Here is a 25,313-nt window from a genome sequence, read left to right on the forward strand (position 1 = left end):
GGAGACAGGGTATTTGATCAAGTCTGAATTAGGAATTTGCTTAGCAAATTGACGTCTTACAATTTACCTTCTATCTTTTGCAACTGAGTGCCCAATTCCCTCTGTAGTCCTTTGTTGCAATGAATGGCTATTCAGATCATGTCAAAGGCAAAGGAGTTGAAGTGAGATCACATCAATCACTTTCTCACAGATCTTCTCTTTCGGCATTATGTCTTTTCCCAATAGAGCTTATAAGTGCAATCTCACTGTAACTCCTTTACCTTTAACAGCAGCTAGATCACCACACAAGATATTTCTTCTTGACTGACTTATACTTTTTTCTTTCCTGATATAAACACATCACATCTCTGGCATCCTACCTTCAGAAACTTGATGTCCAGACATCACTTATCAGTTAGCAGGAGTACAGCTGCTAACATGATACAAATTCCAAATCAATCTAGCATTAGACTATTGTCGTTGCATTTGTAGTGGTGCAACAGAAATGTCTAAAAATTCCTGATGCTATCCAGAAGAGGACAATCTGGTTAAATGATGATCCCTCTCACAAGCTCAGTACAACCACTTTCTCATAGATGTTCACTTCCTGCATTATATCTTTTCAATATGTCTTTAGTATGGCTTTTCTAGAGGAATTTTCATAGGTGCTGTGTTGAACTGGTTTCCATCATTCATCCACTTTCCTCTATGTAAAAACAAGAGCAGCTACTGATCACTATTCATTTGCAGTTCAGCTTCAAATAGGTTTGAATCTGAATGAATTTGTAATGACATTATGCAAGGGTAACTGGGGCCCCAAGTAGACATTGAAATGCATGTGATTGAATGCCAGAATTGTCAGAAATAAAGGAGAGAAGTTTTGGGCATTGGTCAACTCAACTTGGCTAATAATTACCAGCATCAGTAAGACCTGGATAACACAAAATGAAATAGTTACAGGGAGAATAGAGGAAATAGGATATGAGGTGGGGGTATTACTAATGGCAGCTGAAGAACTTAAACTAAAAAAAAAAAAAAAAAGCATTGTGGAGGGAATATAAAAGGTAGATAAAGGCAAAAAGGGTGATCAATATGGTAAGGGAGGTTAAATTTGATTATGAGAAAAAATTATTATGGATTAAGTGATTACTTTGCAAGGGTTTATCATCCAGGTGGAGACATTACAGTTACTGATGTGAAAATTGAGATTGATGAACTGGTAGCATTATGGATTGATAAGCCATAATGCTACCTTAAATTAATTTTAGAAAAATTTAAACTTAAAGAAACAGAATAGCTTTTGATAAGTACAGGAGTGGGACTGGATGATATGCTAGCCTATGTGATATGAATGTGCAAAAGAACTGGGAGTGCCTCCGACAATGTTGTTTAATCTAAGTCTCAGCTTTGTCAAAGTTCCAAGGAAGAGGAAAGAGAGTAAGATAATTTTGTTACATGAAGGTGGCTCCAAGACACCTTCATATAGCAAGTGATGTAGCAAATATAGATCAATTAATATCTCAGGAGTGGTGATTCAAATAGTGGAAAAGTTGGTTAAAGGTAAAATTCAGCAATAGGTAGATAGGAATAAGACAGTATATGGTAGGTGGCATGGCTTTTTAAAAAAAAGGCTATCCTATTTTAATAATTTATTCACATTTTATAATAAATTGACAGCAAAACTGGATAAAAGAAATGGTTATACCATAATACTGCTGAACTTTGCAAAGGCATTTGAGAAAATACTGCATGGAAAACTACTAGATAAGTTGGAGCAAATGGGAATGGATATGAAGCTGATGGCATGGAATGGAGTAGCTGACAGACATCAGGAAGTAGTATATCGCAGAATAGATTCAGGGTAAATGAGGGTGGCTAGTGGAGGGTCTCAGAGTTCTATTCTAGAGCCACTACTTTTTAATTAGTATACAAATGATATTGGGAATGATTTAAGGGGAGATATTCAGTGCAAAACTGAGGAGGGCAATAACTAATAAAGGTAATGTAGATATCCTGCAGGATGATGTAAATAAGTTGGCAGTGTAGGCAAAGAACAATGGTTATCTATTCAATATTGCAAAAATATAAGGTTACACATTTAAAGATGAAAATATTGCATACTGTGTATTGTCAAATTAATTATTATTATTATTATTATCCAGGCCTCCATGGAGTCATAAGACTCATCGTGGGAGGCCGTTTTTAGGAAATACAAAGTCTGTCATACCACTCCTTGAACCCATTAACTGTCCCCACTCCAACCACTCTCTCAGGCAATGCATTCTAAGGTTTAACCACCCTCCATGCAAAGAAACCACTCCTCACCCTCTTGCGCACAGCCTCCTTTCGTAACTTCCAGGGATGGCCCCTTGTCATCGCTCCTTCCCACCATTCCACCAAGTGAAAGAACTCTCCAATGTCTACCCTGTAACTGTCTCACAACAGTTTAAAAGTCTCGATCATATCACCTCTCCTTCTTCTATCTACCAAACTCTGCAGTCTACATTCCCTCAGCCGATCCTCATAACCTATATTGTATAATCCTGAAACTATCTTTGTTATCTGCCTCTATACCCTTTCCACAGTCAATTTATCCCCTTCAAATCCTGGGGACCAAATCTGAGAACTATAGTCTAAGTGTGGTCTGATCAGGGCCTTATACAACAGAATGATAACTCTTTCATCTCTGCAGGTCAGCGTCCTTCTTAGTATTGCAGCAATCCTCTGAGTCATCCTCACCACCTTGGCAATATGCTCCCTGAATTTCAGATTTCTATCAATCATCACCCCCAGATCTCTTGTCTCCCCTACCTCCTCCAGTACAGCTCCTCCAATCGAGTACGCATCCTCCCATCGATGGATCCCAAACCTCAAGACTTCACATTTTGCTACATTGAAAGGACAATCCCATTTATTTGCCTATCTGTCTAGTTTATTCAAATCATCTTGCAGGGCTGCCACATCTGCACTATTACTGATAACCCTTACCAACTTCACATCATCTGCAAACAACTGAATGTCCCCTTGCAATCCATTGACAATATCATTGATATAAAGATTGAACAATACAGGTCCCAGTACTGAGCCCTGTGGCACCCCCACTTGTAACCTTCTGCTTCCTTGACATTGCCCCATCATACACAACTCTCTGATAAACTATCAGTCAGCCAATCCTGAATCCATTTGACTAACCCAATATTTAAACCCATGTGCTGCAACTTAAATATCAGTTTATTATGTGACACCCTGTCAAACGCCTTTGCAAAATCCAAAAAAATGGCAGTATATGCCTTTCCCTCATCAACTGCTCTTGTCACTTTATTATAAAAGACAATCATATTACTAAAGCAAGAGTGCCCCTTAATAAATCCATGTTGATTCTCACAGACATTACCCTCATCTACCCAACGCTGTATATAGTCCTTCACTAATTTCTCCAAGACCTTAACAACTACTGATGACACACAAACAGGCCTATAATTAGACACTTCCAGTCTGCTACTGCCCTTATGCAGTGGCACTATCTTACCTTCCTTCTATTCCCTGGGTACCTTTCCTTCAGCCAGACTTTTATTGAAAAGCCAGGTCAATGGAGCTGTCAATTCTTTAGCACATTCTCTCAAAACCCGTGGTGAAATACCATCCAGTCCAACAGCTCTTTATTGGTATCCAGATTACTCAGTATTTGGAACACACTCTCCTCTTGCACCTCTAAACCCTGATCCTGCCCTATTCCTCTAGTATTAAAATCTCCTCCAGGATGAAATACTCCAATAAAGTGCTCATTGAACAACTCCACTGTGTTCTCTGCATCAGTCACTCTATTCCCATTTTTATCCCGCAATGTCATTCTTCCACAATCGTTTCTCTGCCTACTAGCCACATAGCTAAAAAATTCCCTAGGATTTTCTTTGGATATTAGTGCCAATCTCCTCTCATATTCCAGTTTTGCCTTCCTCACCATTCTGGTCACTCTCCTGGCTTGCATCTTATATTCTTCATGTATCTACCCTCCACCCCTCTCCTTGTATATCTTCCATAATCTCTTTTTCAACTGCAGTTCCTGTTTGATATCGTTTGTCATACAGTAATGGTACTGATTGCAAGAAATCAATGGTGCTTGGAGTTGTGAATAATGGTAGACAAAGAGTTGAAGTTCATAGGACATACTGAAAAAGATGGTAAACTGCTCAAAGGATTACTTGGACACTTGGAAAACACTAATAAGTAAAGATAGATAGGTTATTATCCCTCTTTATAAGGCTATGATTCTACTGTTTCTTAGTAAGAGTCTCTCACAGTGAATCTTTTGATTCCATGGAGATATGCTGTATAATAATTTTTTTGTAATTTTTTTAAATTTTTAGCACTTTATTATGTCTTGCATGCATATAATAATTACATTATAAAATTATAGAAATTACAAAATTTAAAAATTATAAAAATGACATACATATAATAATAATAATAGTAATTTTTTAAAAAATTCAATGGTTTTTATTATTAAAATTATGATTATATATTATGCATTTATAAAACGTGTTGTTCTGTTGTTTTTCTTTTTTAACAACGGATTTCATACAAACTTTCTTTTTTTTTTTTGTATAATGTATTAATAATAGTTATTGAAAATGGTAATTTATAGTTGCGGTTGAATAAGATTACATTTTTTTAACAGCATTTATAGTATAACAATAAGTCATATATATTTTACAATTTTTGCTTTTAATTTATTTAAGCGCTGTAACTTTAATATAACAAATAGATTTTTTTTTTTCTGTTGATCTCGGTTGACATGTAATGTCTCAGCTTGCAATAATAATAATAATAATAATAATAATAATAATAATAATAATAATAATAATATATGGTGGGATAAAGAGTATTAGAACTGATCATAGAATCAGAAGGCGTCTCAGTTAAGGCTGTCACTGTTCTGCCACCAGCTGGTGACAGTGATCATGTCATACTGAGTCAGGAAATAGCCAATTACATGGATGTTCCAATTAAGACAGATCACATACTAAACTAACAAAGCTTGAAAAACTCAGGAGAATACCATCTTTAGTCCCATGGTATCAGTAAGCTTTGAAAAGGTGCGTAAATGAGACATTATCTGAAAGTGTCCCCAGAGTTTGAAGAATGAACAGGATAGAAGCGAGAGTTTTGAGAGAATGTGCTAAGGTACTGACAGTGCCTTTGACCTGGCTTTTCAATGAAAGTCTGGCTGCGGGAAAGGTGCCCATGGAATGGAAGGAAGGTAAGATAGTGCCATTGCATACGGGCAGTAGCAGACTGGAAGTGTCTAATTATAGGCCAGTTTGTGTGTCATCAGGAGTTAGTAAGATCTTGGAGAAAGTAGTGAAGGACCATATACAGCATCGGGCAGATGAGAGTAATGTTATCTGTGAGAGTCAACATGGATTTGTGAAGGGGCGCTCTTGTTTTAGCAATGAGGGAAAGGCATATACTGCAATTTTCATAGACTTAGCAAAGGCATCTGACAGAGTGCCACACGATAAGCTGATATTCAAGTTGCAGCACATGGGTCTGGATGTCAGATTGGTCAACTGGATCCAGGATTGGCTGTCCGATAGGTATCAGAGAGTTGTGTATGGTGGAGCAATATCAAAGAGGCAGAAGGTTACAAGTGGGGGTTCCACAGGGCACAGTACTGGGACCTATATTGATTAACCTTTATATCAATGACGTTGTCCATGGATTGCAAGGGGATATTCAGTTGTTTGCGGATGATGTGAAGCTGGGAAGGGTTATTAGTAATAGTGTAGATGTGGTATTCCTGCAAAAGGATTTGAATAAGCTAGATGGGCAAATGAATGGGGGATTCCGGTTTAATGCAGCAAAATGTAAGGTCTTGAGGTTTGGGACACATCGATGGGAAGCTGCATACTCTATGGGAGGAGTTAAACTTGAGGAAGTAGGGGAGACAAGAGATCTGGGGGATGATGATTGATAGAAACCTGAAATTTAGGGGACATATTGCAAAGGTAGTGAAAGTAACACAGAGGATTGCTGCAATAATGAGAAGGACACTGACCTGCAGAGATAAAATGGTTATCATTCCATTGTATAAGACTCTGATCAGACCACACTTAGACTATTGTTCTCAGATCTGGTCCCCAGGATTTGAAGGAGATAAATTAACTCTGGAAAGGTTACAAAGGCGGATAACAAAGATGGTGTCAGGACTGTACAATGTTATCAGCTGAGGGAGTGTGGACTGCAGAGTTTGGTGGATAGAAGAAGAAGAGGTGATATTATTATTATTATTATTACTACCCCAAGACCTCATGGAGTCAAAGACTCATCTGGGAGGTCCTTTTATCACACACAGCTCATCATACCATGTTTTAAACACATTCAAACTCTTTGCAGACACTACATTCTTAGGCAAGGCATTCCAATCATTCACAACTCTGCACGGAAAAAACCTGCCTCTCACTCCCCTACTCACACCCTACATCTTTATACAGTTTCCAGGGATGACCTCTGGTTCTCCCCTGATCTCCCACTATTCTCTGTAAAACTTCTCCAGCATTGATCCTATAGCAACCCCTTACTAACTTGTAGGTCTCTATCATATCTCCCCTCTTCCTCCTGTCCACCAGACTCTGCAAATTACATCTTCTCAATCTTTCCTCACACTCGACATTCCAGAGGTCAGAAACTACCTTAGTCAGTCTCCTTTTGACCCTTTCCACTATCTCTTCATCCTTCTGAAAACCAGGTGACCAAATCTGGGCACAATAGTCCATGTGTGGCCTAATCAAAGCCTTATACAACGGAATAAGAATCTCCCTACTTCTACACATCAGTGTCCTCCGCATCATTCCCAGAACGCTTTGTGTTGTCTTCACAATTTTGGCTATGTGTCCCCTAAATTTCAGATCCTTATCCACTATCACCCCCAGATCTCTTATTTCCTCCACCTCCAACAATATATCTTCACCAAGCATAAATTCTGCATCCCATCTTTGTTTTCCAAATTTTAAAACCTTACATTTTGCAACATTGAACTCACATCCCCATTTCCATGCCCAATCACTCAATCTATTGAAGTCTTCCTGTAAGGCCACAACATCTTCACTACACAAAATACATCTAAAGGACAAGTGCTCAGAATATATGATCTCTCAGGCAGAAACCATAACTTACTAATCGAACTGAACAATGGCTCAATAGTAAATTGTCCTAAGGTAAATGTAGTATGCTAGTAGTATATGATTGAGACTTTTAAATTGTTGAGAGGTGGTTACAAGGTTGACACTGGGGAGTTCTTTTGCTTGGTTGAACAGCAGGAAGGAGTCATGACAAGAGCCATCCCTGGAAGTTATGAAAGGAAACTGTGAGGAAAGAGGGTGAGGAGTGGTTTCTTTGCATGGAGGGTGGTTGAACCATGGAATGCATTGCCTGATGGAGTGGTGAGAGCGAGAACGGTCAATGTGTTTAAGGAGTGGTATGACAGACTTTGTGTTTCCTCGATGTGTCTTGATAGACTTGTGTTTCTTAGAAAGGACCTCCCATGATGAATTTTTGACTTCATGGAGGCCTGAATAATAATAATAATAATCTAAAGCTCCCCCAAGGACCAGCCACTTCCCCTAGACCTACATGGAGTATACCAGGTCCCTTGTAGTTGCAAACTGTCTTACTACAGCCAAACAGGAAGGACAGCTAATATCAGGATATCTGAACATAAGGATGATATCCATTTCCACCAATACAGCCACTCAGGACTTGCTGACTATGCTTTGGACACCCACCACAAAATACACTGGAAGAAAGCTACCTTACTTCACCACAGCAAGTATAAATATGAGAGATTATTCCTGGAATCAGCCTCAGCTCTAAAAAAACTCCCCAAACCTCAACAAATTTGGATGCATGATACTGCCCCAAATATGGGAAGCATGCATTCTTAGAACATCAGCCCAACAGCCAAGACTACTACCCAATTTAGTCCACTAGGTGGCACCTTTTAGGACTCTAGGACCGACTTCAGTTGTCTTCAGCCATATTTGTTCAGTGTTAGTGCCTGCGTGCACATATCATTAATTTTATGTTTCCTGAAGATGGTAATGTAACATTACCGAAATACAGGAAGTATTAATTAAAGTTTTTAATTAATATAAAATATGTGGTGAAGTTGTCTGCAAGGATAGAAAAATCAGAACTCCATGGTGGACACAGGCAGATAAAGAGGCAGTGAAGGAAAAGAAGAAAGCATATCAAAAGTTCCTGGCAAATAAGTCAGCTTGTGCTCTTAGAGAATACAGAGACAAATGTAAGAAAGCGAAACACTGTGTAAAAGTAGCTAAACAAAAGTCGTGGGAGGACTTTGGCAAGAACATAGAAAATAAAAATATCAAGAAGGTGGTAAGATATTCTGGAGATTGTTGAAGAAGCTTAGAAATGAAGGAAAGAGTGCAGTAAAAGGAGTTAGAGATGATAAAGGTGACATGAAAACAGGAGAAAAAGATATCCTTGAAGTATGGAGTAATTACTTCGAAAAATTGCTTAATGAAACAAGTAGTGATAGCACTGTGGTGAAAAAAACACTCAACAGGCATACAGTCAGGAATACATATCCATAGTAGAAACAGCCATCAAAGGCTTGAAATGTGGAAAGGCAGCAGGAGTAGATGATATTCGACCAGAAATGCTGAAGTATGGTGGTATAAAAGTCTTACAGTGGCTGCACTGCAGTGTTCAGAAGGCCTGCACAGAGGGGCGAATTCCTGATGATTGGAGTAGAGCTCTAATAGTACCCATATATAAAAAGGGAAATAAAACAGAATGTGAGAATTACAGAGGTATTTCCCTACTGAGTGTTCCAGGCAAGATTTATGCCAGTATACTTGAGAAACAGTTGAGAAGAATTGTGGAAGAAAAGCTTGGTGAAGAACAAGCTGGATTCAGGCCAAATAGAGGCTGTCAGGATCAGATCTTCACTTTATGACAAATAGTTGAGAAACCATGGGAATATAACAAAGATCTGTATTTAAGTTTTGTCGATCTGGAAAAGGCATATGACAAGGTGCCAAGAGAGAAGCTATTCAATACGCTGCAGTTATATGGTGTCATTGGGGCATTATATCAAGCAATACTTAGTCTTTATTTGAGTTGTAAGTCAGCAGTTAGAATTGAAGGAAGTACAGGAAGATGGTTTAATGTTAAATCTGGTGTGAGACAAGGATGTACATTATCCCCTCTGTTATTCATTATCTATATGGATCACATTATGAAGGAAAGTGGTATTAAACATGATATCAAAATTGGAGATGTTAATGTCAGTTCTTTGCTTTATGCGAACGATGTTATACTTATCAATAAATCCACTACAAGTTTGCAAGATTCTCTGACTAAATTGAATAACTGTTGTAATAGATATGGTATGAAGGTCACCAATAAAAAGACAAAGACAATGAAAATAGATAGAATCATTGAAAATGTCAACTGTGTTTTGAATGGAGAACCTAATGGAACAAGTAAAATATTTCAGCTACTTAGGCACAATTTTTAGTGAAGATGGTAAATTAAATATGGAAATAGACAACAAAATCAACAAAGCTGGTATGGTAGGAAGTCAATTGAATAAATTCATATGGAATAAGAGAGAAATTAGTCGCAACACGAAATTAGCTGTATACAAGACAGTGCTCAAACCAGTTTTAACTTATGGATCTGAGAGCTGGATCAGAAGTAAAACACTTGACCAAAGACTAGAGACCGCAGATATGAGTCCTGAGAAAGATTACAGGCATGAACAGGTGGCATCAATGGCAATATCATATTAAAAACGAATATATTAGGAAAGAACTTGACATTGTCAGCATCCAGGAATGCGTTAGCAGAGCTAATCTCAGGTGGTATGGTCACTTAAACAGAATGGGCGAGGAAAGATTAGCAAAACAAGTGTTCTTTGCTAGGTTGGCAGGTAAACGACCCAGAGGAAGACCAAGATATAGGTGGATTGATATGGTATAAAGTGCCTTAGACGATAGAAACATAAGATCTGATAATGTTAGAGTCTTGGCAAGTAACAGACTGATTTGGAGGAAAATTGTAGATAGGAAGTTAGTAATGACGTAAATTTTTCATGTAGTACTATCATATCCTGTACACCCCTTGAAGGTACATGCCAGGAATTTGATGATGATGATGATGAATTAATATAAAAGTATACGTTGTCTTTCCCTAAAAACTGATAGTTATGTATCACCAATGTATAAGTTTATCTACAAGAATATATTCAGTGCAGTGTGTGTGAAATGTATTCGTCGAGAAAATTAAAGAAAATGTGGAAGGAAATTGAACAGGAGAGAGAGAGAGAGAGTATCCTTTCTTTTAAGCTTACTCGGTGATCTGAATGCATTTTTGAATATTATGGAGACAACTACCGTGTTTGAATAAAAACTTTAGTTTAATATAACTAAAATCTACATTTGACGTTTTGACCTTTATGTCAAGGTCATCTTCTGGAGCATACAACTATACACAGAAAACAAGCTACACTACAATCAAACTGGTTTGTTAAAGATACTGACCAACCGCTGCAACAATTGTTGGCCTGACCTCTGGTGGAAAAAAAAAAAAATTATACATCAATGCTAGAGTCCTATTATTAGTGTTATCTATTGGTTGTAGAAATACATTGGGCGTAACAACAAGTATCTATCTATATACATATATTAACATCATGATTATACTTGTACATTCCAACCAGTTGGTATGGAATGGTTTCTAATACTAGCTGAAGATTGGCTAGAGTCCTGACTTATGCTGGATCTTATATATTTGGTAGGCTGAATGTGTGCCATCCAGATCCTTGGAATTTTCATGCCATCTTTGTTGTTGATATTTGGGTGGTTTATGAGGATTTCGCAGGCTTCCTTAAATTTCCTTTCATACCAGGTTTTTGTGTGGTGTAAAGAGTGGGTGCTTTTCCAGTTGATTTGGTGTAAGGTGTTGCACGCGTGGTCTGAGAGGCCTGCTTCACCATAATGGTTATATTTAATGTGTCTAATGTGTTCTTTCTTGCGTATAGGGATTGTCCGTCCTGTTTCACCAATGTACAGTAAGTTACAGGTGCAGCAGATGCAATAGACTCCAGGATGTGCTAATGGGAGGAGAGGATCCTTAGAGGAGTTGAATATGGTTTTAAGTTTAGTGGGTGGTTTAAAGGTGGCATTGAGGTTATAATGTTGTAGGATTCTGTTGATTTTTTCTGATAACCCTATAATGTATGGGATGGCTATGGTTTTACTGTAATCTAGATTCGTTTTTGTTGCTGTTTTATGGAGTATTTTATTAATAGTATTTTTGTTATAGCCATTATTGATGAATGTGTCGCTGATGATTTTTAGTTCTTGTTTCAGGGCTTGCTGGTTAGAGCAAATTGTAGCTCTGTTTTTAAGGGTGTTAATGACTCCATATTTTTGTGATGGGTGGTGGTATGAATTAGCATGTATGTATTGGCCAGTGTGTGTTGGTTTTCGGTAGACCGTGAAGGATAGACTGCCTGAAGGAAGATGTGTGACTAGTGTGTCTAGGAATGGGAGCGAATTTTCATTTTTGATTTCGATGGTGAATTGTATGCGTTCGTGTTGTTTGTTCAGGTGGCTAAGGAATGTGTTTAGCATTTGTTGCCCATGCGGGCAACAAATGCTAAACACATTTTGCTCTAACCAGCAAGTCCTGAAACAAGAACTAAAAATCATCAGCGACATATTCATCAATAATGGCTATAACAAAAATACTATTAATAAAATACTCCATAAAACAACAACAAAAACGAATCTAGATAGATTACAGTAAAACCATAGCCATCCCATACATTATAGGGTTATCAGAAAAAATCAACAGAATCCTACAACATTATAACCTCAATGCCACCTTTAAACCACCCACTAAACTTAAAACCATATTCAACTCCTCTAAGGATCCTCTCCTCCCATTAGCACATCCTGGAGTCTATTGCATCCGCTGCACCTGTAACTTACTGTACATTGGTGAAACAGGACGGACAATCCCTATACGCAAGAAAGAACACATTAGACACATTAAATATAACCATTATGGTGAAGCAGGCCTCTCAGACCACGCGCTCAATACCTTACACCAAATCAACTGGAAAAGCACCTACTCTTTACACCACACAAAAACCTGGTATGAAAGGAAATTTAAGGAAGCTTGCAAAATCCTGAAAAACCACCCAAACATCAACAACAAAGATGGCATGAAAATTTCAAGGATCTGGATGGCACACATTCAGCCTACCTAATATATAAGATCCAGCATAAGTCAGGACTCTAGCCAATCTTCAGCTAGTATTAGAAACCATTCCATACCAACTGGCTGGAATGTACAAGTATAACCATGATGTTAATATATGTATATAGATAGATACTTGTTGTTACGCCCAATGTATTTCTACAACCAATAGATAACACTAATAATAGGACTCTAGCATCGATGTATAATTTTTTTTTTTTTTCACCAGAGGTCAGGCAAACAATTGTTGCAGCGGTTGGTCAGTATCTTTAACAAACCAGTTTGATTGTAGTGTAGCTTGTTTTCTGTGTATAGTTATATGCTCTAGAAGATGACCTTGACATAGAGAGAGTATCTATTAAATGTTTTAAAAGTGAGTGTCTGTTTAGGTGACAAGAACACAACAAATACCGATGGTAAGATGGAAAATGATATTATTTAATGTCGAACGTGCAACAGTGGAAATAGAAGACAATGAAATTGCGCACTTAAATGTTATCCTTCAAAGGAGCATGAAATTGAAAAATTGCAGAAGCAGCAAGTGTTAAGTAGGGCTGAAAAAAAGAAAGAAGCATGTGATCCAAAGGAATAATAACAATGAACTGAACAAACAAGAAAAACAAGTTAAGGAGAAAATTATGTATGGAGACTCAATGATCAGAGGAGTACTTAACAAAAGTGTGAAAAATAATGTTTCCAGGGTGCAAAAATTCATGATATTAGCCACGCCATCCGGATGCAAAAAGGTAAGTCAAAGGTAATGATTGTCTTAGTTGGTACAAATAATTTGAGAGGTGAAAAGTATTCTATGAGTGAGGATGTAAAGGAGTTGTTAAAAGAGACAAAACTGAAGAGCGAGAAGGTGAAGACTGTAAGTCTCCTACCAAGCTATGATAGAGGTGAACTGAGAAGGAGGGAAAATTGATAGCCAATAAGTCTATACGTAGATTATGCAAAAGGAATGATGTAGAATTTGCAGATCTGTGGTCTCTGTTTGATGGAAAGAAGGATTTGTACAATGCTAATGGACTACATCTAAATGGTGTTAAGTGTCAGGAGAGTGCTTTGTTCACCGAGCATGCTGAAGTCCAAATTCAGGGAAACTTAAGCAATTACGGTGGAAGCAAGTGAGTCTGTGTGAAGGCACCATGAAGCGAGTGAGTGTGAGAATGATCAAGTGAAGAATCTAGTATCTCAAGAAAAAATCTTGAATAGGGTAGTCAATTCAGAAAGTAAAGGAACAAGAGGGAAGAGTTTTTGACATTGGTTAGTGAAATCTCACCAAAAGCTACAGGCATTAGTGACACTTGGCTGACAGCAGATGATGTAGTTACAAGGATTGAATGTGAAGGGTTTAGTATTTTCAGGGAAGAAAGAGAAGATAGGATGGGGGGGGGAGTACTGCTGATGATAGCAGATGAATTGTAGCCAAAAAGAATAGGAGACAGGTAGGAGGGTGGCTGTTCGTTTGAAGCAATCTGGTGTGAGATTAAGGCCCGTAAGACATAATATACAGTTGGTTGATGCTATAGGCCAGAGAGTTCCACAGATGATCTGGAAGACATGCACTGCCAAATTAGTACAATGAGTACAGTTTGAGTGATTATTATGAAAGACTTCAACTATGGAGATACAGACTGGAAGGAAGAAAGATCACATGGCAGGAAGGAAACTGAATTTATACACCTGCTGTTTCAAGGAAAATTACTTAAGGCAGCATGTGATGGAGGGGACTAGATGTGGGAGAGTATTGAACCTGATCAATGGATCAGGAGCTATCCATTAAGAAGGTGACAACATTACCCCCAGTTGGTGAATGTGACCATGTGGTTGTGACTTAGGAGATTGAAAAACATAAGGAATTTTCTACAAAGAAGGAGTAATTGTGGAACTATAAGGCAGGTGATAAAGACATGCTCAAGAAGAAGCTTAAATCTATACCATGGCATAAAACACTGCAGGGTAAGGATAGTAGTAGTGCATGGGATATGGTTAAGGGTCATCTAGAGGAAGCAGTATTAAACACTATATTAAACACTAGGATAAGGAGGATTAATTGGGTAGGAGTTGGATGGGTAATATCATTAAGCATGAGCTACAGAAGAAGAAAAATGCTGTGGAGGGTATATAAAGAGAAAAGTGACCAGCAAAATCATGAACAGTACAAGGCTCAGGCAAGAAAAATGACCAACATGGCAAGGAAGGCAAACAAGATTATGAGAAGAATCTAGTTGAGCAGGCCAAAGGAAATCCCTAAGAGTTCTTTCGTTATGTGACAAGTAAGAGGAAGAATGACTATGGAAGATTAACTTCTATAGTTATGATGATGATGGTCACAAGGAGACAGAAGTGGATAAAATAGTTAAGTTACTCAGTGACCACTTTGCAAGGGTATATCATACTAGTGAGGATACTGCTTTGACCTATGTGGCAGACACTAATATGGGAACAGAGGTGGATGAATTGGAGGTTCTTAGGATATTGCAGAATCTCAATGAAATATCTGGCTGTGGGATTAGAAGGGATATCAGCTAGCGGTTTTGTGAGAATGTGCAAGGGAAATGGAAATGCCTTTGACTAGGCTCTTTTAATTTAAGTCTCAGCTCTGGAAGAGTTCCAAGGGAGTGGAAGGAAGGAAGGCAAAATAATTCCTTTGCATAAAGGAAGTTCTAAGACTGCAGTAGAAAATTACAGACCAATTAGTATCTCAGGCTTGGTGGTAAAAGTACTAGAAAAATTGGTAAAAAAGAGAATTCTAGAATGGGTAGATAAAATATGATACTATATGAGGGTCAAAATGTCTATGTGAAGGATTGCTCATGCCTTAGTAATTTACTAACTTTTTATAATAGAATAACAGCTGAGTTGGATAAAGGAAATGGCTACACAATGATTTTGCAAAGGCATTTGACAGAATACCACATGGAACACTGTTACACAAATTAGAACAAATGGAGATGGATGTGACACTGGTTAAGTGGATAAGAGGGTGTCTGCTGATGTCAAAAAGTGGTATATATGGAGGGGTGAGAATCAAGGTGAAAACAGGTACACAACCTAGTGGTGTGCCACATTGTTGTGTACCTTTGTTGTGTACAAATTAAACAACAATGTGATCATTGTTGTTTAATTTGTACATAAATGATATAGAAATAACTTGAAAGGGAATATTCAGTTGTTTGCTGATGATGCAAAATTAGATAGCATAATAGTTAATCAAGGCAATATGAGGAGCTTGCAGAACAATTTAAATAGGCTGTCAGTATGGGAAAAAGTTAATTGGTATCAGTTTAATGTCGAGAAATGTAAAGGTATTCATTTTGGGATAAATAGATTATAAGCCATGCATCACATTGATGGCACAGAAACATATGAAGCTAGAGATTTAGGAGTGGTGGTAGACAGAGAGTTAAAGTTTAAAGGGTAGCCCATAAGATTACTTGGATATTGAAGAACACATCAACAAATATAGATAAAGAAGTTGTTATTCCTCTTTATAAGGCCTTGATATGCCCACATCTGGACTAGTGTGCTCAAGTCTGGTCCCCTGGGTTTCTTGGGAATGAGGAAGCTGTGGAGAGGATTCAGAAGCTAGTGACCAAGATGGTGAGTGGCCTGCGGAATGTTCCCTATGAGGATAGATTGGAGGTGTGTGGATTGCAGAAGTTGGTTTATAGAAGAAAAAGAAAAGGATATGATAGAAACATTTAAGTTCCTTAAAGGGTTTTATAGGATAGATGCAGGGAAAATGTTTCAGCACTTGGCTAGAATTTTTTACTTGGAGAGCTGTGAATAAGTGGAATGGGTTGCCAGAGTCAGTTGTGAGTGCGCTGTCTGTTAATGGGTTCAAGGAGAGGTATGATAGATTGTGTGGATAGATTATGTCTCCTGTGATGAGTCTTTGGACTCCATGGAGGTGCCCGTATAATAATAATAATAATAATAATAATAATAATAATAATAAATGATAAGACATTTGATAGGATGCTATATGAAAGGCTGATGCATAAACTGGAAAATATGAGATATAAACTACTAACTTGGATAAATGATTAGTTGATGGGACAGGTATCAGAAAGTACTATATGGAGGGTGTGAATAAGCCAGATTTAAGGTGAACAGTAATGTTCCTCACAGATCATCCCTTAGACCATCTGTTTAATCTATATATTAATAATATTGGGAAGGGCCTAACAAGATGTTCAACTGTTTGCTAATGATGCAAAGATAGGTAGAACAATCAGGGATGCTACTGATGTATTTAGAGGGTGATTCGAATAGGCTGGAAATATGGACAAATAATAATGACTATCAATTCAATGTTAGTAAGTGTAAAGTTATGCAGTTTTCCATAATGAGATATCCAATGGCATATTATATTGGTGGGATAATTCTACAAGACACTGACAAGACAAGAATAAAGATCTTGAATTTATGGTGGATAGGAAGTTGAAATTCAAAAGTCACATAACAAAAATTCCAAATATGACTCAGAGGATAATTGTAATGTTAAAACAAACATTGATATGTAAAGATATGGAAGTAATTTTGTCTCTTTACAAGGCATGATATGACTGCACCTGGATTGTTATGCACAGATTTGGCCTCCTGGGTTCATAGGGGATAAAGAAGTTGTGGAAAAGCTACAAAGACGAGTTACAAAGATGATATTCGGATTATGGAATGTAGATTACAAGTGATAGATTGAGAATATGTAAATTTCAGGCAATGGTACATGGAAGAAAGTGGGGTGATATGAAAGAAGTCTCTAAACTTCTGAGAGATTATATAAGATATTAGTTTATGAAATTTTTCATTAGGGAAGGTGGGGAGAGGACAAGGGGATATCTGTGGATGTAACGTTTGAATGCGGTTGAGAAACGGATAAGGGCTTGATTTTTCTTTCACAGAGCAGTGTGTGAGTGGAACAGTCTGCCTCTTGAAGTGATGAGTGCCTCTAGTGTGAATGAGCTTAAAAGAAGGTATGACAGCTGTTGGTGATGTGTGGCCTCCCCTGATGAGTCACTACCTGGAGGTCTGATAATAATAATATACATATATACAATCCTATGAAATGCACTATCATACATTTACATGGAATAGAGAATAACAATGAAACTACATACCTCATATGTACTTTTTTGATGGATTCGGTATCTGTAGAAAGAAGACGTGCGCTCCACAGTGGATCATTCTGATAAGTAATCAAATTTAAGAGTTATAAGAATAATAAACAAACATTAAGCATGTTCATGTGAGCTAGAATACCTATATTTGGTTTAATATTACTATAATTAATGTTTAATATTTCTTTAATTAATGTTGGGAAATTCAATATAAATGGAAAGATCAAAAAAGTCTTGAATACATGTTGATCCTTTAATGATGATGATAAAAAAACAAACCAAAATAGGCATCAAATCGATGATGTGACATAATATGGGAAAGCCTTAAAAAGCCTTCTTCTTAAAGCATATAGATTATTATTATGTAGTCATAATTATTCTGAAAAAGAAAAAAGTGAGCCCAAGAACCTAACAACCCACTCAAAGCTTTTCCAGTAGAGGGGAAAAACCAAGCTAATGAACAATACATTAGGAAAAAAAAAAATTATAAATTTAGACCTAAATTAAAGTAGTCATATAGTTTGCACTAAGACATTACAGATTATAGCAGTTGGCTTATTTAGAACAACAAAATATACTGGGCTAGCTATTGAATATCTGTCAATTTATATCATGTTGTCAATATTCTAACCTTCAGATCTGATTTTCTCTAGTAGATATTTATTTATTTTTCAAAAGCAAGCCTTGGCTGGCTGAGTGATGAAAGCCTGCTCTCCAACCAACAGACTACAGGTTTGAACCCTTGTCACTGGCATGAATATTTGTGGCTGTCTTTAAGTGGGAGATGAATTTCATTGCATGGTGTGAGACCGCTGCCCTGCTGATAAAAATGGCTTGAAAATTTTCCATGTTTGGTCTCTAAGATCATGGGTTTCCAGACTATGTAAAAAAAAAATTTTTTAAATATATATCTGACCCACTCACAAAAGGTTAAAAGACCTACAGCACATGAATTCTTATCCTCCTGTCTATACTGTGTGTGTGTGTGTGTGTGTGTGGGCAAGAAGAAAGGAGGAATCTGTTGATATCTTTTTTGAAAAGCTCAAGGTTGTAGTCTTTGGGGAAGACAGAGTGAGTGAGAGAGATTGTTCTAAAGAACAGAGGTGGATGGAATGAAAGAGGAGGCAAAGAAGTTTGTTCTGAAAGTTGAGAGCTGGACTGCAAAGGGATGGCAGCTAACCATAAGAACAAAAGTACTGCTTTTGTTCTTATGGTTTTGGAGGAAAGTGTTAGAATGACAATGGCTAGTTCAACCTAGCACTGTCTGTGAGTGTACATGTAGACAGCATAGGCAGAAACTAAACATTTATGATAGAGGGAATGGAGTGAATCTGTGAAAGAGGGACTTGATATCCCATGGTTGGGTAGATTTGATATTTATACAGAGTTAGTAGCTGCAGCTGTACAAGTGAGAAGTAGTGCCTTAAGTTCAAAAAGCTTTTAGCAGCTGTAAAAAATATGGGTGAGATGTGTTTATTCTCAGAAAGGTTGGAGGTGTAGGTCAGCGCAAGAAGGGAAATCTGATCATGTTTGGATAACTGAGTATTATGAAAAGTTAGGGAAAGGATGCAACATCTTTCTTGAAAGAAAATAGATGACTGAGTTTTCGTGACACTAGTTTACAAATTTGTTCATGTGCTGCTGAAGTATAGGGAGGAGATCACCATTTAGGATATTGGTCATGGCTGATCTCAAGGTTTCTAATAATTGGGAACAACAAGGTTTGTCAAATGAAAAGGCAGAATGGAGTGTACCATCAATCATACTATGGACAGGATTTGAAGTCAGTAAGAGAGGTCATTTAAAGAGAGTAAGGGAACAGATGTATTCCTGCATCAGAGAAATCCGAAGAGAGGAAGCCATCCTGGGGACCCAGTTGCAGAGGACAGACCATAGGATGATAGTTTGTTGAGGAGGCCTTCCAAACCTGATCAAATGCCTTAGAAATGTCAAGAGCAACCACGTGAGTTTCTAGTAGGCTTCCAGGAGGTGCAGAAGTTGATCATTGATACTTTCTCCATAGTATTTGAGAGAACAGTGAGAGCAATTTGACAATAATTTATTTGGTTTTTATCACCTTGGATAAAAATTGGAATGGGCTGAATGAGCCTGTTCTCATTTCCAGGCTATAAGACAGATGTTAGTTGAACAGGGTAGTTTGAAAAGGCAATTTTCAATTGTGCTCTGGGCTTTTTACTTGTGCATTGGGAATAACACATAAACCCAGAGCAAAGGTTTTTAATGCAATTGGGACCTGATGCCTTGTTCGTGTCCAAATTATTAAAGATTCTTCTGATTTCTTTCTGGTGGCATGGAGTGAATAGTTCTTGGTAAAAGAATGGGAACTTTGCTTGGTTATCAATGCAAGTAGGTCAACCTTGTCTTTGGGTGATATTACCATAGTACAATCTGGATATGGTAATGGAAACATGGATAACAAAGGTTATGTCCAATGGCTTTGGCAAGGTATCAGAGGACTCAACTACTATTTATACAGATGGTGGATTAGCAGCAATTTGGCCCTTTTAAAATGTGATTTGTTGATGATTTTTTTTTGCAGCTGTTACAAGCTGCAATATAACTAGTGTGTGTGACTGGAGTTTTGATGATGAGCTACTCGTAGTATGATGCTTGATTTTATTTGTCTTGCATTAGCATACTTATTAGAAGAACTAATGACTGGATAGTGGTTGGAAATTTTAATGGCAAGGTTCTTGCCATTAGAAACAGCCCTTTAATAAATTACGTTTAATCCTTTATCCAAGTGTAAGCAAACAAAGTTTGTGCCTGAAGTATCTTCAGGATTGAGGCAACTCGTGGTAAAGGTGGACCAAGCTCTCATCATTCCTTGTCTCAGTATCTCCCATAATGCAAAGCACATCTCTGCAGACATGTATAATGCTATGCATTAAGGGAAGGGCCACTACCCAGAACGGTTTCGACCTTTATTGAGATTATTGAGGTTAGACCTCAATAAAGGTCGAAACCAGTCTGGGTAGTGGCCCTTCCCTTAATGCATAGCATTATACATAATAAATTTAGTTTAATCCTTTATCCAAGTGTGTGCAAACAAGGTTTGCGCCTGAAAGTATCTTCAGGACTGAGGTAAGGTGGTACAACACCGGGCGACTCCTTGCAAAGGTGGAGCAAGCTACCAACACTTCTATCTCAGTATCTCCCATAATGCAAAACACATCGCCTTGCGGATATGTATACTGTTATGCATTAAATGGGAAGGGCCACTACCCCAGACTAGTTTCGACCTTTATTGAGGTCTCTTCAGTGGGAGCCAGGCCCAAGTGGAGATATCAAGGCAGAAGCATTAGCAAGGTCATCTCCTCCTATAGGAACTGCCAAACGGTGTGCCACCTTTTTATTAAATTACTCTGGATTTAGAGAAAGATGTTGAAAGTTTATTTTTCACTTGGTCAGACTATAATAAATTTAGTTTATCAACATCTTTCTCTAAATCCAGAGTAATTTAATAAAAAGGTGGCACACCATTTAACAGCTCCTATAGGAGGAGATGACCTTGCTAATGCTTCTGCCTTGATATCTCCACTTGGGCCTGGCTCCCACTGAAGAGACCTCAATAAAGGTCTCTTCAGTGGGAGCCAGGCCCACTGAAGAGATTCTATCTCAGTATCTCCAATAATTTGCATTACTGGAGATACTGAGATAGCAGTGTTGGTAGCTTGCTCCACCTTTGCACGGAGTTTCCCGGTGTTGTACCACCTTACCTCAGTCCTGAAGATACTTTCAGGCGCAAACTTTGTTTGCACACACTTGGATAAAGGATGGATTAAACTAAATTTATTATAGTCTGACCAAGTGAAAAATAAACTTTCAATAGCATTATACATGTCTGCAAGGAGATGTGCTTTGCATTATGGGAGATACTGAGACAAGGAGTGATGAGAGCTTGGTCCACCTTTACCACGAGTTGCCTTAGTCCTAAAGATACTTCAGGTGCAAACTTTGTTTGCTTACACTTGGATAAAGGATTAAACTTAATTTATTATAGTCTAACCAAGTCCGACCTTAGATCATTTTGCCTCCCTCACTTCCTCCAGTACAGTTCCTCCAACAGGGTATACGGCCTTCCATCGAAATATCATAAACTATATTATATTTAGCTGAATTAAACTGATACCCCAATCATTTGCCCCTCTGTCCATTTTATTCAAATCTTCTTGAAGGGCTACTGCATTTTCACTACTAATAATCCTTTCCAGCTTCACATCACCTGCAAACAACTGAATATCCCCCCCTGCAATATTGACAATGTCACTGATATAAAGGTTAAACAATACAGGTCCCAGTACCGATCACTGTGGGACTCCAATTGTAACATTCTGCTTCCTAGATACAGATCCATCACACATAACTCTCATCTACCAGACAGGCAATCTCCAATCCAATTCACTAACCTGACATCAAACCCATGCGCTGCAACTTAAACATCAGCTTATCATATGACATCTTATCAAATGCCTTTATAAAAATAAAAAAAAAAGACAGAATATATCTCTGGGTCTGGCTCCCACTGATATGCTTTTGTGCAGAAGTGGTTGCTTTCCCTGAGATGTGAGAGGCTCTGCTTAGGGGTAAGTTTTTACCTGTCTCTGAGTGAGGCCACCGCTGAGATTATGGCTCTGCTTGGTGGTGAGGTGAGCCTGTCACTGAGTGGAACCACCGCGGAGTTGGATGGTCACTTGTAGGGAGTGGTCTGGGGGACCGCCTAATATTTAGAGCGGTCTTTACTTAAACAGCACCTCAATAAAGGTTGAAACCAGTCTGGGTAGTGACCCTTCCCTTAATGCATAGCATTATATATGTCTGCAAGGAGATGTGCTTTGCATTATGGGATACTAAGGCAAGTGTTGATAACTTATACCACCTTTACCACGAGTAAACCCAGTGCTGAAAGTACTTCAAGCACAAACTTTGTTTGCTTACACTTGGAAAATTGCCGGCCTTGTTGGCCGAGCTCACCACTTGGCCAACCGCTCTCCAGTTAAAAGGCTGCGGGTTCGAATCCCGCCGTGGGGATGGATGTTTGTGATTGTCTGTGAAAATACTAATGGCGGTAGATGGGGTTGGTGTAGATGATGAAAGTAGTTGCAGTTGATGGATTGAGTGATGGAGACAGAGAGTTATAGAGTAGGTGCCCTCCCTCAATGAGTCTTTGGACTCCCTGAAGGTGTCATGTAATAATAATAATAATAATAATAAAAACCACTCTTGTCACTTTATTATAAAAGGCAATCAGATTGCTAAAACAAGAATGCCCATTAACAAATTCATACTAACTCTCACAGACATTACCCTCATTTGTCCAACGTTGTAAATGATCCCCCCCCCACACTAATTTCTCCTAAATCTTAACTACTCACGAAATACAAACTGATCTATAGTTTGACACTTACATTCTCCTACCACCTTTGTACAATGGCACTATCTTATCCTCCTTCTACTCCTTCGGCATCTTTCCCATGGCAAGACTCTCATTGAAAAGCCAGGTCAACAGAGCTGTTCAGGTCCTTAGTGCATGCTCTCAAACCCGTAGGGAACCACATCCAGTTGCTTTATTGAAATTCAGAGGACTCAGTATTTGAAAGACACTCTCTTCTTGTACTTCTGAACCTAGAACCTGTTCTATCACTCTAGTATTAAAACCTACTTCTCTATGATGAAATATCCCAATAAAGTGTTCATTGAACAACTCCACTATGTTCTTTGTATCAGTCACTCTAATCCCATTTTTATCTAACAATGTCATTCTTTCACAATCATTCTTCCTCCTACTCACCACATAACAAAATAATTCCTTAGAATTTTCTTTGCATCTCAGGGCCAATCTCTTCTCATATTCCAGATTTGCCTTCCTTACCATACTAGTCACTCTCCTTGCCTAAGTCTTCATGCATATGCTCTCCATCCTTCTCCTTTATATCTCTTCTATAATCTCTTTATCACCTGCAGTTCCTGTTTGATATTGTTTGTCATCCACTTCACACGAAATTGTGTTCTCTTTTTCACTTGTGGTATACAACTTGTCACTGCTGCTAATAAATATTCCTTCACCAGTTCCCAAGCACTGATGACATCTCGTCCTTCCGATTCTGCCATCCATGGAACTTCCCCAAGCTGATTTCTAAGATTATTATAATCACCTGCCTTATAATTCCACATACATTCTTTCTCTTTGATAATCCTGCATGTCTGTTCACCTTCCAAGTCAAAACTACATGGTCACTCTCTCTAACTGGGGAGCAGAGATGCCATCTCAGTTATAATCAGATCTTCTGATGCTATGACCAAATTCAAAACTCTCGAATGTTGTGTTCCTTCTACTACATGTTGCCTAAGACATATGTCCTTCAAGAACTCCAGAGACCCATTCCCTCATTACTACATGCAGTTTCCTCTTCCCAATTTATACTGCTGTAGTTGAAATCTCTCATTACAATCATTCTTTTTGCACTCACCAACTTAACTGTCTAAACATCTCCTTCTCTTCACCCTCTATGCTTTCTGGCTTATAACAACACCCACTAAATATTCTGTCTTGCCCACCTCCACCTCACACCATATGTTCTCAAAACCATTAGTGCCATTGCTATTCAAATCCTCCACTCAGAGAAGATACAACTCATCACTTTTCATAAGCATGAAAAATTCCACCAAATGTAGTATATTCCACCACTGCATTTGCCCTTCCTATTCTGCCAAAAATGCTATATAATGTTACTTCTATTCCTGTCAGTATATCATCCCTTCCATCAACCATGTCTCGGTGATCCCAATAATCTTTTGACAGGGTGACACTATGAGTGCCACCAATTCATCTTCTTTATTCCAGATACTCCTGGCATTTATACAAAGAATCATCAAGTCACTGTTTCTATACCCATCATTTTCCCCTCCAGACTCCACTGGATTCAGCATTACATGATGTATTCCCTCTTCTCCCAAGCTATTATTCCCAAGAGGCCACCCCTGCTACCATCCACCCTGATAATTCTAATTTCCCTGCATCGAGACACTGACTTGTTCAGAGATCAACATACGCTCCAGATGCCTACATCCTTCCTTGTTCAAATGAAAGCTATTTCTTGCATACAGTTCCTTTCTTCCTCAAATGCCCTCAATTCATCCATATAATCCAAGCCTCTATTTCGACACATTCTGGCTATTATACCATTCATTGTTGACATTCTTCTCCATAGCTCTACATTATCATACCTGGGCAATACATTCGCTATCTTTCTTCTCTCTGTCTTCTTCCATACAGCCTCAAGCATGAACTTCAGATCTCTTGCCACCCAATTCACACTGACTCTCAAGTCATTCATGGCCACCATCACAATCATCTCATCCACTCTTTCACCTCGCTTAATTGCCATAATTACACTATTGTTTCTCCACCAGCCACTCCTCTGGCATTCTATCTTGCACACCATGGATCTTCGAGTCATCATATATCACACCTCTTACCACTCTGTTTCTTCCTTGCTTGCCTGCATCCCTCACTCTCACTTCTGACACTTTCTTTCCTTGTTCTCTCACTTATTGCTGTCCTGTTATCTCTTCATCCTTGGTTCCTGCACTGTGTCCCTTTTCTCTCATTCCCTCTCTTTCACTGGTTCGTCTATTCTCTCCATTGCTATCATTGCCATAACTCTCTCTCACTCCTACTCTTATTCCCTTTGCATTTGTTGTTTCCAATCTCCTAGTCTCTTCTTTCACACCTCTCAACTTGTTCCTGATACATTCTACTTCTTCTTATAGCATATTCTCTCTCTCTTTGCAAGCTACCTACTCTCACTTGACATTCATCCTCCCAATCAACACTATCTTCCAAAACTACATCATCTTTCAAACCTACTACACTCTCTACTTTTATATTCT

General features: G+C 38.3%; 1 protein-coding gene across 1 annotated transcript in view; it reads right to left on the minus strand.

The window, feature by feature from the left end:
* The window catches only part of LOC150100821 (betaine-homocysteine S-methyltransferase-like), a 113,492-nt gene extending 96,032 nt beyond the window's left edge, over nt 1-17,460 (minus strand). Inside the window, exon 1 of the mRNA XM_090401805.1 lies at nt 17,400-17,460. Within this exon, the coding sequence (XP_090257931.1) occupies nt 17,400-17,404 (5 nt within the window). The 5' untranslated portion in view covers nt 17,405-17,460. The remainder of the gene's footprint in view (nt 1-17,399) is intronic.
* Between the last annotated feature and the right edge of the window lie 7,853 nt (nt 17,461-25,313).

The sequence above is a fragment of the Typopeltis vanoorti genome, chromosome 12 (assembly GCF_054136105.1).
Source record: "Typopeltis vanoorti isolate ZY-2024b chromosome 12, IOZ_Tvanoo_1.0, whole genome shotgun sequence".
Classification (NCBI taxonomy): domain Eukaryota; kingdom Metazoa; phylum Arthropoda; class Arachnida; order Uropygi; family Thelyphonidae; genus Typopeltis; species Typopeltis vanoorti.